We start from the raw sequence: 19,382 nt of genomic DNA on the forward strand, positions 1-19,382 counted from the left end.
GCATTTGAGCCTAAATGTTACCTAAATTTGGTGCAAATCCATATTTTTGTATTTCTATTTAGGATTTTATCTAAGATGGATTTCCACAACCTTGAAATTTTCACATAGCACATCAATTTTCACCTTTTTTGTTTCATTTTTACTTATGTTCTCGAACACTTCTATAATAAGTGCTTGTATAAACATTATCTTAACTTGTGTTGCTAGTGCATTTGCCTAAGTGCTTATATTATCGTTTATATCAGTATTCTCAAAAAGAGTATTATTGCAAAACATGAGGTTGGCACTACCATGTGAATCTTATATGATCAATACAATGATGATAAAGAGTATCAATGCCAACTATCAAAGTACTAAGTGAAAAAACTTTCCATAGAAAATCTTGAAATAACGTGCCAAAACCCAACTACATCACTTTCTCAACAATAATTTCAAATTGCACTTCTTCCAAATGAAGAGATAAGGAAAAAAAGATTCTAAAATAATATAAGACTATTCAAAGAAAATAGAATTTATAGTTTATAGGTTTCTAACCTCAAACTATTGACCAATAATTGGGATTCAACTTCATATTCAATCTGGTGAGTACAAAGTGAAACTACTCAAAGGCATGGGAAAAGTTATAGATGAGGCCATGATTATTAGGAAAAAAATAGTACATTTTTGTATTTGTTCACTTTCAAAAAAATTATGTTTAAGATTGTCCACTCCAAATTCACGAATAGGATCTTTTTTTTAAATAAAGGGAAAGCAACCCTCTAAAGTACAGTCACATTTTGGTAATATAAAGTTATATCAAACAATAGGTAGGTCAAAGCTTCTCATTGTCACCATTATTTACAAATATCTCTTGTTACTTTATGAAGCATATGATTTGCATATGTAGATGAGAATGTCATCAAAAGTAAATGGTGTGAACATAATAATGGATTTTACAAAATATTGTTCGTAAATTGTTAAAGGACTTGTGAATTGGTTCCTAGTCTTTCATTCATTTCTTAACAAAAAGTCGTTTGCAAGTAATTTTGATGTGATTCTTATGTTTTTTAAAAGAAGTGGTGCTCGCTCAAATGATAGGAACTATAAATTTAATTTTACGAATACTTGTAAGATGGTGACAACGTAACAGAGTGGAACATACACACATCTTTTGCATGTGATAGGCCAAATGGTAAAAGGAGATCGTGAAGCTCTAAAGAAAGAATGGTTCACATGATGGAAACATCTATAACTTTAAGCTTGGGGAAAGAAATTAAGTTACGGCATTAAATTAAGACCTAATCAAAGGCAATATAGTCTATGTAAATGGGCAAGTCACTTTCTCCTTGTACGTGTCAAGGCAAATGTGGTCCAAAGATATACATATAAATAGCTTCACATGTGTAGGTGGCACTCTCTCCACTTCAATGATTATAGCAAGTCTGTCACCATCACCACTTTCTTGTAAATTGCAAGAAGCATGTGTTCACATGTAACCCTATGTGAGGCATGTGGTCCACGCTTGGCTTTGATGTATCAAAGTTGGCTTTCTAGAGTAAGGCTTACATGCCTTTCTTAAGGCTCCCAGAAGGTGTCACTCAAAAAACAAAAAAGTGAAATCGTAGTTGATGAGGAAGAAATTTTAGGGTATTTTGTAATGAAAAACTATCTATATCGAGCTTTTTGTCACTAGCAACAAATGAGATTGGGTAAAAATATGTATTACAAGTATGGTTAATAATATCCTTAATAGTGTATACAATTTACGAATGATATTTGGGTGACTTAGGCATGAGTGATATTTGGGTGACTTAGGCATGAGTGATATTTGGGTGACTTAAGCATGAAGTCTCATCAATAGTTCCTTGAATTATGGGTATGCCTTTTGGAGAGGTTGGATAGATATTGAATAAATGCTTAGGTAATAGGAGCCTTTCACATCAATATCATGTGAAAAAAATATTGAGTGGATTGGTCGGAGAGAATCCAAAACAAGTTTGTTGAACAGTAGGCTTGTGTTGTATGAAGTTTAAAGGGAACTCACCCAAGGTAGTTCAAGACTAAGGATTGGGTCACATAATCGATAAGCCCGGTTATTTGCTCTCCATCAAGTCTCTTCATAGGGCAATGTTTTGCTGGATGAATATTCGCACACTTGTAGCCTCTCCCGTAGTTTACATCTTGAATTCAAGTGCTTTAGCTGCTGGGACACACAGTCACATCCAAATTGTTATCTCGATGGCATAAGACAATTCGGGTGAAGCAATCTCTCAACGGAGGACATGGAAGATTCCTTCCAAATTTCACGAGGTTTGATCACACACTTTGAGTGCAATAAGGGAGAGATTTCACAGGCTTGAGTGTGATAGGAGGAGAGCAAGATTGCTCTAAGTTGCTCACATGAAAGTGTGTCATGTGGTTATATAATTTCCTTGGCGTGAACCTTGGGGAATTGCTTTCTTTTTGTGGTTTTAAATTGGGCTTGCTTTTGGATATTTGTAAAACGGTATATGTTAAGTAGACCGGTACATTGGCCAGCCTGCACATACATAAAATACAAACACACATGATGATGCAGTTGGAGCAGTTCTTGCCCTCCTGAGAAAGAGAGGAGGGGAGAGAGCTTTTCTAGCTTTTTTTTGTCCCACAGAGAAGCCAAATTTAGGAAGGAAAACGCCAGAATTAGCAGGACCCATGTCGCGAAAGATGGTGCATTGCGGCCACGCGAACTTACCTCCTCGCCATAGCTACGCACGTTCGGGTGGCAAAGTGGGCGCACGTGTGGAAACCTCCTCGATCCGCCCACATTGACTCCTGGATTTCTGCTTTTTCCACGAGGCCACACCACCACCTCCCAATCTGCTTGCTTTCTGCTTTTTGCTTTCCTCATGCTTTGCTTCTTTTTGTGGTGTGCTTTCGGCTCTTTCCGTTCGAGCCCAAAAGCTGATTTGCAAGCTGGTGGGCTCTACCGAAAAACTCACAAGCGATGGTGGAAAGCAAGCGATTGGTGTGATGTTGTGTGCAGGTGAGAAAGAAGCGTAGATCACGCTTCTCAAAGAAGCATCAGAAAAACTTCATTGGACGCTAATTGGGCTTTCAGCTTAATGTGCAGTTTATCAGAGAGGATGCAGCTCTCAGCTCGGAATACAGGCCGCAGTCAGTCTCCTGTGGTAGGAGATGGCAGTGGGTTTCATGGAAAAGGAGACATTGATATGGATCTTTTGGCAGGCAAAGATGTGCTTGAAATCCTTTGCTCGGATATGGGGAAGAACAAAACGCAAGCAGGGATGATGAGAAGCAACACTTTGTTCAGACTCTATTCAGAGTCCGAAGCACAAGAGAACAACACTATTGCTACTTCTCCCACAACCACAACTGTTAAACCTCTTCGTCAACCTCCCTCCACCACCAGCCCTCCCAGGAAACAGAGAAAATCATACAAGCCTTCCCGGGTCCCACCCTCTGAAGTGGAGGCATCCCCGCCCACAATCGAGAAATCTGCTATTACAGATGACCATGACTCCGTCAGGATGATGATGAAAACCGGTTCCTCCATCACACGTGATGGCTCCGTCATGATGATGATGAAGAATTCTGCCATCCAACATGATGACTCGATGACGATGGAGCAGAAACTTGAAGATTCAACCACGATGCTGCTGAACTCTGCCATCAGGCATGATGATTCAATAATAATAATGAAGAATAATTCTTCCAACATCGTGCATGACGATGATCCAATGATGATGAAGACGATAAAAGGGAAGAGGAAGAAGAGGAGGGACTCCATTGTGTGCAAGAACCTGGCTTGTAAAGCTGTCCTCCATCCGGGGATGTCTTTTTGCAGGCGCTGCTCCTGCTACATCTGCAAAGGGTTCGATGACAACAAGGACCCCAGCCTCTGGATCATATGCAGCCCGGAAGATAAGGATGGGAAAGAGGGATGTGGGCTGTCCTGTCATGTGGAATGTGCTCTGCAAGAAGAGGTTGCGGGAGTCATCAACAATGGCAGCACCATATCACTAGATGGAGGCTACTGCTGTCAGCCTTGTGGCAATATCAGTTCTTTGATTGGGTACTCTCTCTTGCTCATAATCTCCCTCCTTTTTGGCATGCTCAATATTTCATGCATGCTCTTTGATTATCAAAACCACTTAATAAGTGAAGGTTGATACGTCCACGGGTGTGTAGTCTGATGATGAAGGGCTTCTCACTGGGTTCAGTACGCGCCCGCCTACACTCCCATTATCTGTTTGCTTCTCTAACCTATCATGCTGTATATGGGCAGTTTCTGGAAGAAACAGCTCCTGGTTGTGAAAGATGCTCGTAGAGTGGATATACTTTGCCGCCGGCTCCTCTTGAGTCATAGACTACTGAATGGCACTGTGCGGTACAAAGATGCTCATGGTTTCATAGACGAGGCTGTGAAAAAGCTAGAATCAGAGGTGCGTCTAATGACCGAAGGATCCGCTAAACTGGCACGGTGCATTGTGAACAGACTCTCGTGCAATGTGGAGGTGCAAAAGTTGATCAGTTTGGCCCTAGAAAAGGTGGAGAATTTGGGCTTGGATGCACCTTCAACAGCCGATGATGCTGAAAAGGTGGAGAATTTGAGCTTGGATGCACCTTCAACGGCTGATGATGCTGAAAATGCAGGTATGGATCTTTTCTGTGTCACTTGCAATGTTGATATACTCCTAGGCTTGTGACTAGGAAGTACTAATTTTTGGGCTTATGCTGGCAGTAATCCATAATGAGGCATCTTGTACGATGCAGTTTGAGGATGTTTGTTCATCATCAATGGTGGTTGTGGCTGTGGACAATCATCCTTGTAATGACATACTCGGTTACAAACTGTGGCATCGAAGATCTACTGACCCTAGCTATCCAGCAGCTCCAACATGCACTATACAGAGCACATCCAAAAAAGATTTGGTTTCAGATCTGCAGCCTCTCACAACATATGCATTTAAATTAGTTCCCTTCTCAAGTGGAGGGGATGGAGGGCAGTGTGAAGCTGAATGCTGCACGAAAGGCATGGAATCGGTAGTAGTAGCAAGGCCAGTTTGTGTACTCGGAAATTCTGACATCAATGGTGGCAACCCGGATGAGCCAAAGGCTGTTCAGAACCAGCAGTATCATGCCTCTATCGCCAATGATGGCACCTCCCATAGCATTGAGTCACAATGCACACAACGGGAGGAGAGAACAAAAGATCATTCAGGAGTGGAAGGTTTGAGCAATACCAAGACATCCAGTACATTAGAGGTGCATGAAGGCAGAGGTAATCAGTCCACAGTGACAGGGCTTGCTGATACAAATGAGGGCATAGTGAGCACGAGAAAGAATACTTGTGAGACTGTAGAGCCTCTTAGTATAACTCATCGTTCTAGCAGGGAGCATGAAAAGGCAAATGAAGAGGTCATGATTCTCAACAACGGGGATTTATTTGACCACTGCCCACCAACCATGGTAAAGGCTTTAAGTGCTAATGTCATGGACGGCAATACTCCTTTCAAAAGTTGGGCCATGCAAGTCCACTGCAAGGAAAACAATGCTTCTACACGGACATGCATTTTAAGCAAAAGAACAGTTCGAGGTGTAGAAAGAGATCATGCTCATATGAATGGTGCTATAGACTGTAGCAGTCAACTCAATTTGGGGAACTTTGAGCTTTCAATTAAGGTAATCCGCTGGCTCGAGTGCCTAGGTCATCTCAAAGAGGAGTTCCGGCAGAAGTTCTTGACATGGTACAGCCTCAGGGCGACAGAACACGAGAAGAGAGTGGTGAGTGTTTTTATTGATACTTTGCAAGATAGTCCAGCAAGCTTGGCTGGTCAACTGGTGGACGCTTTTCAAGACATTGTTACCTTGAAGAGGCAGAGAACAAATGAAGATGGCTACTACAGCAGGCTCTGCTAATGAAGAGAACTGTGTATATACAAGCTCACATTGCCTTGCCCTTTCCAAAAGAAGGGGTCCTTGTCACATCATTAAATAGCTGTCATTTAGAGTAGCTTTACATTCTTTTTAGCAGAAACATGTTTCATACTGCCCAACTCACCCATTCACAATACATGGATAATGTGACAGCCATTGTGTTGATGCCAAAGCATTCAAAAGAATTAGGCATGGGTTTCACTTGCAAAGTTTGTAAACACATTTGCCACTTATCTCAAGTGAACATATTGGGGCCTATAAGTGCATGATATCTTGGGCCACAAGATGCATCAACATTTTACAGTGCCATTTGAAGTACTGCGAAGAAATCCATGTCCTATGTGCCCATAGCCCAAACTGCACACCACTTTGTCTTGTATAAGAAACACATCTCTACTTGTATATGCATGATGGAGCTAATGGTTACCTCTATATTACAAGATGGAAACCTCTTTTAGCAGGACAGCCAGCTTTCCTCAATTTACATTCTAGGTAGACCACGAAGAGAAAAAACAGAGTGTAGCTCCGAAGTTATGTAGATTCCTGTGCTGATACCTGTCATTGGTCAGCACATTTTGTGGGTGGCCATGAATGCTGACATTACACACACACTGCTTCATTTGTCTCATAGCAGTCTGCCAACTCTAAAGCGAAGTTTGGCCCTAGCTACACTGGTCCAGAGGGGTTTTTTCTCTCGGGTCTACCTATAGATGTCAGTGACACAAAAGTCTGCATCTTAGGCTGGTTACAAACAAAGGTTCCATCTTAGGCTGGTTAGGGCCGCCCTCAAAGCTTTGACTAGCCAAGCCGCCGCTCCTTGCATAGGTGGGGATATCTCCTTTTAGTACCCCCCAGGCATGGCCTACAAAAATCTGCATCTTAGGCTGGTTACACACAAAGGTTCCATCTTAGGCTGGTTAGGGACTCATTGTGACCACCCTCAAAGCTTCGACTAGCCAAGCCCCCGGTCCTTGCATGGGTGGGGATATCTCTGTATCTAGCTTTTTAGTCCCCCCGGGCTCCTCATCGAACATGAACTACATAAGGCAAAAGCTACCCCTAAGTTCTACATAAGATGTAGCCTAGTCTGGTGGCCTAACTTGCATCCCATTTGCTCCAATACTAACACCTTCCGCTCCTTGCATGGGTGGGGATATCATTGTATCTAGCCTTTAGTACCCTCCCGGGGCATTGCAAACTCATCAAACACCAGGCCTGACAAGTGAAGGATTCACCAAATGCCCAGCCTGCCTTTTTCTTTTAAGGGGCTATGGAGTTTAGGAGCCTAGAAGGGTGAAGTCGAGGACCTATATAGGGGCAAAAGCTACCCCTGAGTTCTGCATAAGATGTAGCCTAGTCTAGTGACCTAACTTGCATCCTATTGCTCCAAAACTAACACCTCAATCAACGGAGGATTTATTACCCATTCTTGTACAATGGGCAGGTTAGGGCCTTTACACCCACCCTTTTTTAAGGCAACACCAGGAATCACCTTGCCATACAAACCTAACTGAAATAATCATAGACGGTCCCAAGCATACGTCATATACCGCACGTATTAATATTTATAGTGGTGTCACCCACGATATTAACCTAGCCGGCATGACGCAAGAGTAACCTAGGCGTCCCCAAATTACTCAAGAGGGGAAAATAATATTCTTAAAGAGGACTTAAAATATATTCTCATGACAATTGCCTCACTCGCTTGCTTCTCCACTAGTTTGCAAATATGTCTAATTTTAAATATTACCTCCTTTTTTGTCAATGCATTTCTCCATTTCTCACACAATTCTTTGTGTTCCATTTGATCTTCTTTTCTAACATATCAGGTTGTGTGATTTATCAAACTTTATTCCCAGTTGAAAAAATATGATCTTTCACGATCCTCCATTTTCTTATCAACCCCTTTGTTGTATATTATTCTTACAGCATTCCAATTGGCTTGTGCTTCATCCACCACCATGAAGCTATGGAAATTAGCTCTTTCATGACCATTCAATTCCATTGTTTGATTAAGCAAAGTCCAAAAAAAGACTTGGGATTCCGTGTCTTCCTCTTTCATCTCACACGTTGCAAAATAGTCATTAACTCTTGAACCCTACACATTATTAAACATAAAAAGCTATTTACTGTTACATATATTATCACTATAACTTTAATAAAATAATTAAATGTGTGTGTGTGTGTGTGTGTGTGTGTGTGTGTGTGTGATGGGTCATAAACGTGGCGTGCCATTGTCACCCAATCATGTACTCTATGTGTATATTGTAACCATGCAAGATGGAGGTTGTCACATGACCACTTCATCTCATTCGGTTCACCAATTCTACGCCTGAAGTTGGACTCTTGGTAGACATTTTGAATATAAAACACCTTTCACTTGGTAGCCCTTGTCCGGGGAACCTACTTTCTTAGAAGAAATTATACATTAAATTCTTTTTAATAGCAAGATAGCATCATAGCCAACCCTAATAGGAAAAGCCTTATTTCTTTCATCTGCAACAATAATTCTCAATCTACAACCCCAAAAAAATCATTAGTACCCAAATAACTACACTGACAATTTTTATCTTATTAACATATTAACAAGGGCACCTTCGATTCTCCACTAGAGGAGCCATTTCTTTTAATAAATTGGTCAATTCAATGTCCCCAACTATATCATCTTCAATCCTATCTTCTTTTAGCACTGAAGACATTATTAATTCTTTGGTTATTTTCCTTTGAACCTTTCTTAGTCCAACACTCCTATCTCCTTGAATAGCCCGTTGAACTAACATTCTGGTTTTATCAATGGCAGCTTTAAATGTCCTTGGCTATACTACATGCTTATGTTTCCCACACAATGAATCATTAATCTTGTATAGAACTCATTCGAGGGCATGACATAATAGAGTGAACATTGGCACGTCATACTGCATGTAGCACTGTTAACTTCCTAGACAATTAACCCTTGAATTAGACTTCATTGTGAATGCCAATATTTTGATAATTTGGGCAAGTAAGCCTCCTGCGATGTAATATTCCTAGGCATTGGTTGACTCTCATAGTGCCATCAAATGATTGTCTACTTGTATTTTCTCTTGTCCATGGGTGGCCATCATATTTGTGCTTCATTGCTTCCAAATGTTGGCAAGAACTCTAATAACACATCTCCATCTACTCCCTAAGTATTTAACTGACGGCCATTCTAAGCTTGATCATGTTGACAAGCTTACACAATAAGCTTGATGGAGATAATTGGCTAATGACCGGTACAATGCTTGCCAAACAATACTTCTAGCTTTGTAAACCCTTCCTTTATTAATACAATAATCTTGACTCTCCAAGATGTAAATATATTCCATCTCTACAAATCATCATCTTCCCCTTTCTTCGTGTTATCTACTAAAATAATAGGACTAATAGGACGCTCCCCTTGTATAGTCTTCATGGTAGCTACACCGTCTTTGTTCCTTAGAGCTGGAATTTCCACTACTTCATCAATTGAGGAGGGATTGTTATCATCATCATCTGAAAAGGTCTCTAAGACAATAGATGAAGGGCCTGCAACATTAGAACTTGGAGGAGCATTGCTATGCAAATGTATTCCTACCACCACAAGATAATGCAAAGAAAGAGAGGATTCCAACATGTATTGGTCATTTCCAAGTGATTAAAAATAGTGATTTTGTGTGCTCATTCACAACTGCATTCAAGCTTTCTATGGTTTGGGTGGAGCTCATTTTCATTTTGCAAGGAATTGATTTGCGAGGAACTCTCAGTGGCTCTATTGTGCACCTTGGAGAACTCAAATAAGCTTCCATAGCTTAATATGACTGTGAGGAAAAGGCTATACTCAAATAAGAGACAATCTATTGGAATAAGAGAGTAAATTAAACTATAAGCTATCATGCACACATTGTTGCATTCAAGAAAGATCGTAAAATACTTATCATCATAAATTGCAAGAATTAAAGACCCGCTCATTTGTTTGACTAACACGATCTCTCTAACTAACTGCTTTTACTAACTAAAAATAGCCATGCATGCATTAACCTCCCTAACTAAGCATTCCACAATGTCAAGGCTAGATTGGATGATGTTGCTATAAAATCATATTAAATACATTAAATTAGCGTGGTGCGGCTATGTATGGAATTCGGTGAGGCCTTGTCTAAAAACTAAATTCTGAGATAGATTTTGGATATTTTGATGGGACATTTCTTTAACTCTTCTCTTAGTACACGTCTTGCTTGTAAATTACCCAAGCCTAAAAAATGGAGCACTTCTTTTCAAGGATAAATATTAATTAGAATTTTATTTCTTATAACTAAGAAGGAGCTTTCCTTTTAAGGATAATTTTTTTGTACCCTTATGTGAAGGGCAAAATGCCACAAAAAGAGTATGAAGGCTTCAAATATTAGGCCAGAGAGAGAGAGAGAGAGAGAGAGAGAGAGAGAGAGAGAGAGAGAGAGAGAGAGAGAATTACCATTAAAAAAGAAAGGGAGAAAAAAAAATTAAAGTGTAAATTTTCTTTTTGAAGTGTAAATTTTTCTCTCTTTCTTTCTCCCTCTATTTTTTTCTCCTCCTCTTTTTGAAGGGTATATTTTTCATCATTTTGATGGGTTTTTTTTTTCTTTTTCCCTTCTTCTCCCTCTTTCTTCCTTCTTTCTCCCCTCCTTATCACCCTTTTTCTCTCTTTGTCCCATCTTTTCCTTGTTACCTCCATCGCCACTAGCTCTATGTAGATAGAGAGAAGAGAGAAGCCTCCATCTGTGCCGGCTCTATGTAGACAAGTTTGCACCGACATTAGAGAGAACTAGGTATGTTACTTTTTTCTACCTATTTTTAATGCTTCATTTAGGGGGGGAACCCTAGGATGCCTCTCAGAAGCCAGCGCATGGCATGCGCTTTCTGAGAGGCATCCTAGGTTTTTTTTTTTAAGTTTGCATTTCTCTCGGCCCTATTGCTTCTTTGCAGGTTAGGCCCACAAAAAAAGGGCTTTGGGCATTTGGTGTTTTCATTTGGGAGGAATAAGATAATTCTCTTGCTTTTGTGTGGTTTTTGCTATGTTTCCTTGAAACTTTCTTGAGTGTTATTGAGGGAGAAAGAATCATGCAGTTTCATTCTGTTGGGTGGAGAAAGCTCGAAGTAAGCTTTTCAATCTACTTTTCCCTCATTGTTTGTGGCTTGGTAAGCATTTCCTAAAGGTATATAGAGTGGGACAAGATTCTATATAGCAGTACTTACAATGCTTGGTTGAAGCTCCGTTCATCACCGACTGTCAATGGGTCGAACGTCCATCGTTGTTTGGGAGAGAGAGAGAGAGAGAGAGAGAGAGAGAGAGAGAGAGAGAGAGAGAGAGAGAGAGAGAGAGAGAGGTGTTCACTGCATATAGAGAAAAGAGAGAGGTGTTCACTGCATGTGGGGAGTGCAAGCAAACGGTTCGAGAGTTCTTTTCCTACATAGACCCCGTCAAAGAGCTAAGAAGCGTTGTATGCATCTCCTCCACGAACACGGTCTTTGCTCTGCCGAGTATTTTTCTTTTTCAATCTATTTTAGTGCTTTATTTGGGGTAAATGCTGGCTTCTGAGAGGCATCCTACGGTTTTTTTTTTAAATTTTGCATTTCTCTCGGCCCTATTGCTTCTTTGCAGCTTATGCCTAAAAAGGGCTTCCGAACTATGATTCGGAGTGTGTCTATGCACTACACCCAAAGACACGGAGATGGGAAACACTAGTGGATTTTTCGCCATACATCTTTTGATTTCCTGAGGTTTGTGGGTTTTTTTTAAACATGTAGTAGGGTACCTTTTTTTCTAGACTTCCAAGATTTACATTGTGAGTGTGTGGCGAGGTAGTCAAATTGGATTACAATATGCATACCAGCAATTGTTTTTCCACTTATCATTTAATCCCTTGAAGATATTTTGAAAATGACTTTTGTGGTACGATTTACCTTCTTTATGTATTTGAAGGATTTGAAGCTTTTTTACCCTTCTTGGCATTATCTTGAAAAAGTTAGCATTGGGTTTTGTAGGTTTGGGGAGCATGCATGAATTAAGGGGTTATCGGTGCTGAGATCACATCAATGAAACTACTTTTATCATACAGAGATCACCTTTGGCATTTTAGGGATATTTTCAAAGAGAAGCTATTTATAATGAACTTTTGATGATTAAAGAGAGATTTTTTTTTCATGCCAAGGATAGATTTGAACCTATATTATTTTTATTTCCATAACCACTTCAAATACAACTTTAATTCTTGGATGCTTTTGGTCATGTTTAAGCATTGGAGATTTCACTTCATTCAAGGACTTCTTTTCACACATCTTAAAATTATTTTATCAAGTGTTCCTAAGGTCATAACTTGCATGGATGCATCAATTGAATACCATCCATTGTACCCATGGCATTGGCATTACACCCATGTAAATGCCGCCAAGGATGATTTCATCAAGGAGAATTATTTTGTTAAGAGTTTCTAAGGTCTAACTTGCATGGATGGATTAATTGAATACCATGTGTATTAGGATTCCTTCACTTCAATTATTTCAATTATTATGTCCCCTTCAAACAACTACATTAATACAAACAAATTGTTGTGTATGAGGAAGAAATCTTTGAATGAAGTGTGAACTTACAATGATTTTTTCATCTCTTATTAGGAAAGAGTGGAAAATCTTGATTCCATCAATCATCCACTCTATAATACCCTCTCCTTCATTGGCCATGAATGCCCTAAATAAATTGACAACTTGCAAATGCAAGGTATGATGTGGACACTATTAATGAGGCACTGTGTTTGCTATAAGACTAGATGCTAAGAGGGGATAGGGCCATGCAACAAGGCTAAATGCATTTGGAGTTTAGTGGTCTATTGGAATAGGACCATGCATGAAGGGAGGTTGGCACTTTTAATAGTTGGGATTCTCTATTTGTGGGTCTTCTTTTAGTTAAAATTGGTAACTATGAAGTATGTGAAGCATACCAACTTAGTAAGTTGGCAAAACATGCTTTCTTACATGAAAAACATGTCTAGCGCTTCTGAGAGGCATCCTAGGGTTTTTTTTAAAGTTTGCATTTCTCTCGGTCCTATTGCTTCTTTCATTAGGAACTCAATGGAGTCTTCTTGGGCCCTTTAATTTGCCATGAGGTTATGGAAACGTTTAACTTTTTGACAAATAGGAGCCCGCCATGTAAGCAAAAACCATTGGTTTGTAAGAGAGGTGTAAGAGTGGTCAAAGGGTGCACTTTTTTCCCCAAAAAGGGGGGGGGGGGGGGGGGGGGGGGGCAATTTTACAATTTTCGGACCTCCATAACTTCTACATACAAGCTCGGATCTGAGCGGAGATTACAGATCCGTGATCTACGCATCAAGAGCTTTCCATAGATATGTTACATGATATGGTTTTATCTGCTAGATTTTAAATTCCATTTTCCCCCCTAAATTCAAATTCGAATAAAGTAGCCGTTTTGAAGCTTCAAATTAGAAAACGTTTCTTCTTAAGAGAAAAGGTTTGACTCCCTTAAACTGCCAAATAAAAGGGCCCAAGAAGACTCCATTGAGTTCCTAATGGCAGGTTAGGCCCACAAAAAAAAGGGCTTTGGGCATTTGGTATTTTCATTTGGGAGGAATAAGATAATTCTCTTGCTTTTGTGTGGTTTTTGCTATGTTTCCTTGGAACTGTCTTGACTGTTATTGAGGGAGAAACAATCATGCAGTTTCGTTCTGTTGGGTGGAGAAAGCTCGAAGTAAGCTTTTCAATCTGCTTTTCCCTCATTGTTTGTGGCTTGGTAAGCATTTCCTAAAGGTATATAGAGTGGGACAAGATTCTATATAGTAGTACTTACAATGCTTGGTTGAAGCTCCGTTCATCACCGACTGTCAATGGTCGAACGTCCATCGTTGTTTGGGGGAGAGAGAGAGAGAGAGAGAGAGAGAGAGAGAGAGAGAGAGAGAGAGAGAGAGAGAGAGAGAGAGAGAGAGAGGTGTTCACTGCATATAGAGAAAAGAAAGAGGTGTTCACTGCATGTGGGGAGTGCAAGCAAGCAGTTCGAGAGTTCTTTTCCTACATAGACCCCGTCAAAGAGCTAAGAAGCGTTGTCTACATCTCCTCCACGAACATGGTGTGCCTCCATCTTTGCTGTCGAGTATTTTTCTTTTTTCAATCTGTTTTAGTGCTTTATTTTGGGTAAATGCTGGCTTCTAAGAGGCATCCTAGGGTTTTTTTTTTTAAAGTTTGCATTTCTCTCGGCCCTATTGCTTCTTTGTAGCTTAAGCCTAAAAAAGGGCTTCCGAACTATGATTCGAAGTGTGTCTATGCACTACACCCAAAGACACGGAGATGGGAAACACTAGTGGATTTTTCGCAATACATCTTTTGATTTGGTGAGGTTTGTGGGTTTTTTTAACATGTAGTAGGGTACCTTTTTTTCTAGACTTCCAAGATTTACATTGTGAGTGTGTGGCGAGGTAGTCAAATTGGATTACAATATGCATACCAGCAATTGTTTTTCCACTTATCATTTAATCCCTTGAAGATATTTTGAAAATGACTTTTGTGTTACGATTTACCTTCTTTATGTATTTGAAGGATTTGAAGCTTTTTTACCCTTCTTGGCATTATCTTGAAAAAGTTAGCATTGGGTTTTGTAGGTTTGGGGAGCATGGATGAATTAAGGGGTTATCGGTGTGCTGAGATCACATCAATGAAATTACTTTTATCATCATACAGAGATCACCTTTGGCATTTTAGGGATATTTTCAAAGAGAAGCTATTTATAATGAACTTTTGGTGATTAAAGAGAGATTTTTTTTTCATGCCAAGGATAGATTTGAACCTATATTATTTTTATTTCCATAACCACTTCAAATACAACTTTGATTCTTGGATGCTTTTGGTCATGTTTAAGCATTGGAGATTTCAATTCATTCAAGGACTTCTTTTCACACATCTTAAAATTATTTTATCAAGTGTTCCTAAGGTCATAACTTGCATGGATGCATCAATTGAATACCATCCATTGTACCCATGGCATTGGCATTACACCCATGTAAATGCCGCCAAGGATGATTTCATCAAGGAGAATTATTTTGTTAAGAGTTTCTACTAAGGTCTAACTTGCATGGATGGATTAATTGAATACCATGTGTATTAGGATTCCTTCACTTCAATTATTGTCCCCTTCAAACAACTACATTAATACAAACAAATTGTTGTGTATGAGGAAGAAAGTTTTGAATGAAGTGTGAACTTACAATGATTTTTTCATCTCTTATTAGGAAAGAGTGAAAAATCTTGATTCCATCAATCATCCACTCTATAATACCCTCTCCTTCATTGGCCATGAATGCCATAAATAAATTGACAACTTGCAAATGCAAGGTATGATGAAGTAAGAGTATGGACACTATTAATGAGGCACTGTGTTTGCTATAAGACTAGATGCTAAGAGGGGATAGGGCCATGTAGCAACAAGGCTAAATGCATTTGGAGTTTAGTGGTATATTGGAATAGCACCATGCATGAAGGGAGGTTCGCACTCTTAATAGTTGGGATTCTCTATTTGTGGGTCTTCTTTTAGTTAAAATTGGTAACTATGAAGTATGTGAAGCATACCAACTTAGTAAGTTGGCAAAACATGCTTTCTTACATGAGAAACATGTCAGTGCAAGGCCGTTGGATGTTATGCATTCCAATCTATGGAGACCGACCAGGACTGTAACAATTACAGGTGTTATAGGTATTATGTTATATTCATTATTGATGATTGCATTAGGAAGTGTGGGTTTATTTTATGAAACAGAGAAATGAGGTATTTACTCACCTCCAAAGATTTAAAGCCTTGGTCAAGAAGGAAAAAGGTATGTAGATAAAATGCCTAAGATTGGATGGTGGGGAAGAGTATTTCTCCAATGAATTTAGTGATTTATATTTTAGAAAGTGGGGAGTCAAGAGAGTTTACATCTCCATAATAGAATACCATTGCAAAAAGAAAAAATAGACACATTGTAAAAGTGGCACGTGTCTTGATGTTTGAAAAGAGTATGCCAGATTATTTTTGGGCAAAAAGTAATAGTAAACTACTTATGAATAGGACTCCCACCACTGTAGTTGTTTATGGTATGATGCGTGAACACAAATTTACAGGCATAAAACTAGATGTGTCTCGTTTAAAACTGTTTGGATGTATTACATATATACATGTTCTCAATGAAGTGAAAAAAAAGTTAGATTCAAAGGTAAAGAAATGCATCTTCATTGGTTATTCTTTGGAGTAAAAAGGTTTATAGATGTTATAACCCTACCACTCACATGAGATGCGAGTAAGCAATATATTGTCTTTGATGAGATGAGTAGCTAGTATGCACTAATCAAGGCAATGAAAGATGTAGATGTAAGAAGTAATGATGATGTCCCACATGTAGAGTAGTAATCACAAGCGCTTAGTGGAGTACTCTAGCACAACAGATCTAGTGTTAGTCCATGGTTACGCATGTTGAGGCCAGATGTAGATACACGTAATCATGCCACAAAAAGGGAAGGAAAAGATAGGTCAATCTTTTGTGTGCAGGTCACTCATATGTGGATAGTGGCTCCTAGAAGAGCCTTAATGTGAGGAGCTTAGCATTCCCTTATTAGTACTCCTGGTGCAAGGAGAACCAAGGCTATTTTGAGGACACCTAGCAGTGATCTAGGTATTCACAAGTCTACAAGGGTTAGATACCTTATTACCAAATTGAGATATGAAGGATATACATGATTCTTACATGGTTAAATAAATATAGGAGTTGGAACCCACTTGTTTTGAGCAAGCACTTGGAAATTAAAAATGTGAAGATGCCATGGATGAGGAGATGGTAGCATTGGATGCAAATGCAACATGGCAATTAGGAAGTATCTTGTTAGCATTAGATTTCAAATATCCAATGCGAGATTTTTCACTTTATGTGTAAAAGGTAGATAGAGGAATCATGCCATTAGTAATTTATGTGGATGACTTGATTATCACGAGTGATAGTGATGCTAATATACATGATGTTAGGATGATTTTAAAGTAGAAGTTTGAGATGAAGGATTTGGGTGAGCTCCAGTATTCCTTGCCATATAGAGGTGGTGAGATCACCTCATGGCATTTTGTTATTACAATAGCATGTTGTCCAAGTATGGTGTGATAGGTTATAAACCTATTTTAATGCCATTGGAGTAGCACACAAAGCGTTTTGCAAATCCAAGTGAGCTTTTGGAGAGGATCCCACTATGTATAGGTGTATAGTGGGTAGCTTGATCTACATAACTATTACTAGGCTAGACTTGAGCTATGATATTGGACTTGAGTCAATTTATGCACGTTCCCAAGAAGCTACACTTGGATGTGGCTAGAGTGATTCTTAGGTACATAAAGTCCACCCTTTATTATGGACTCTGCTATGAGGTTAGCATAGAGATACAGCTACATGGGTATGTTGATTGGGTTGGTAGAGTTGCAGACATGAGATCTACCCCAACATTGGTAGCTTTATGTTTCCTTTTGGGAGCGCTTGCTATGAGTTATAGAAATAAGAAACAACCAACAACTTCCTTATCAAGTTTGGAGGTAGAGTACAGGGACACTGCTATGGCAACTTGTGAGAGGTAACTTGGTTTTAGAAGCTACTTAGTGATATGGATGAGCCCGTGGGTAGGGCTGCTATTATTCATTGTGACAACATGAGTAGCATACATTTTGGCCAATAATCCACTATACCATTATACTAGGACCAAACATATTAAGGTGCATTATTACTTTATGAGAAAGAAGGGCAACGTGATGCAGATCTGGTATATGTCAACATAGAGGATAAGGTGGCTAGCATCTTCATAAAGGCATTGGGTAGAGAGAAGCTCCACATGTTTAGGAGCTTAGTTGGAGTACAGTGTGTGGAGTTGAGCTCCAGGAGGAGTGTTGAGATATTCAGCTCAACTAGTACTACGGACATTGATTGATCAGGTGGCTGCAGCTTACTTGGAGCTTACTTTTGTGTGGAGTTAAGATCGAGGAGGAGTGTTGAGATATCAAGCTCAACTAATACTACGAGCATTGATTGATCAAGTGGCTAGCATCTTAACAAATGCATTGGGTATAGAGAAGCTCCATAGGTTTAGGATCTTACTTGGAGTATAGTGTGTGGAGTTGAGAGCTCGAGGAGGAGTGTGGAGAGATCAAGCTCAACTAGTGCTATGGACATTAACCCGCCTGGGTGATAGCTTCCATACTTATGCCACTAGCATGGTGGTGAGATTATGGTGGCTGATATGCCACTAGCTGGACGACATGCTAGCATGGTTGATATGCCACTAGCATGGCTGGTGAGATTATGGTGGTTGATATGCCATTAGCATGGTTGGTGAGATTATGGTGGTTGATATGCCAAGGTGGACGACAGGCTATGTGATAGCCATATTTGGATTACTAGAGTATGGCATAGTTATAGCACCATCTCATTTAGTTGGGTTCACACTATGGACCGAGCATTCTATGTTATAGTAGGAAAGTAATATAGTATGTACTCTTATGTCTTTAGTTTATGGTTATAGAGAAGAAAAGAAGATATAGGAAAATTTAACCATCCATCCCTCTCTTCTATCTTGCTCTCTCTTATGTGTGTGTGTTTTGCTTTTACAAGGAACTTAAGATCTCCCTCCCCCCGCATTCTCTTTTACCTCCCCCCTTGTGGTCCCCTTTGCACATTGAGGTTAAAATAGAGGAAAAATAATAAAATTAATATTAAGAAAATAAAATAAATAAATAAATAGAATTATTTTTACATTAATTAATTAATAAGAATTATCTATAAAAATATGCATCAGGATATTTATGCATTAGCCTTGGCAAAGGATATGAAGAGTGTGCAGATTTTAACCAAAGACCTCTAATTGGTCTAACATTTATCCCTTTTTTAAAAATTAATGCATAGACCTTAGTAGAACCTTAAAATTTTAAGAAACTCTCTTGGTGTTTTGAACCTTAGAAAATTAAATATTGAAATAGTCTATTCCCAACTACAGAGCAATTGATCAATTTAATAAAATTATGAGGATAAGCTTAGAATAGATTAATTTCTAGAGAGAGAAAATTGGTCTAAATGTCCTGAATTGAGATGAGCCCCAGTTTAGATTAACCCCAGTTCAGATGGGTAAATTAAGAGTGATGGGTTGTAATTAGAAGACTTGGAATTTGTTTATGGAATTAAAGCTAGACCTATGACTAAAGAGAGAAAGAAAGAAAAGGTTTATAGAGAGAGAAATTAACATTAAGATGGAGTTTTTCTTTCGAGAATTGTTGCAAGTGCAACAAAGACTTATAGAGAGAGAGGAAAAAATATCTAGAGAAAGGTTTTCTATAGAGAGAAAATAGAATTCTGCAGAGAGAAAAAGAAGTGACTTTCTGAACAAGTATAATTAGGGTCAATGATTGGTCAAAACCTTAGATGATC

The 19,382-nt window shown here is 39.2% G+C and overlaps 1 protein-coding gene across 1 annotated transcript; it reads left to right on the forward strand.

The window, feature by feature from the left end:
- Positions 1-2,041: 2,041 nt before the first annotated feature.
- On the forward strand, positions 2,042-6,175 carry LOC147634311 (VIN3-like protein 1). Its single transcript, XM_086805448.1, has 3 exons — positions 2,042-4,054; positions 4,268-4,635; positions 4,724-6,175. Exons 1-3 carry the CDS (start codon positions 3,084-3,086, stop codon positions 5,899-5,901), a joined length of 2,517 nt encoding a protein of 838 aa, XP_086661574.1. The 5' UTR covers positions 2,042-3,083; the 3' UTR covers positions 5,902-6,175.
- The last annotated feature ends 13,207 nt before the right edge of the window (positions 6,176-19,382 follow it).

The sequence above is a fragment of the Cibotium barometz genome, chromosome 11 (assembly GCF_041138505.1).
Source record: "Cibotium barometz isolate CiBa-2024 chromosome 11, ASM4113850v1, whole genome shotgun sequence".
Classification (NCBI taxonomy): Eukaryota; Viridiplantae; Streptophyta; class Polypodiopsida; order Cyatheales; family Cibotiaceae; genus Cibotium; species Cibotium barometz.

Coding starts and splice junctions, on each gene's coding strand:
- LOC147634311 (XM_086805448.1), top strand. CDS start 3,084: ATGTGCAGTTTATCAGAGAGGATGCAGCTCTCAGCTCGGAATACAGGC. Junction 4,055..4,267: donor AATATCAGTTCTTTGATTGG/GTACTCTCTCTT, acceptor GTATATGGGCAG/TTTCTGGAAGAAACAGCTCC. Junction 4,636..4,723: donor TGATGATGCTGAAAATGCAG/GTATGGATCTTT, acceptor TTATGCTGGCAG/TAATCCATAATGAGGCATCT.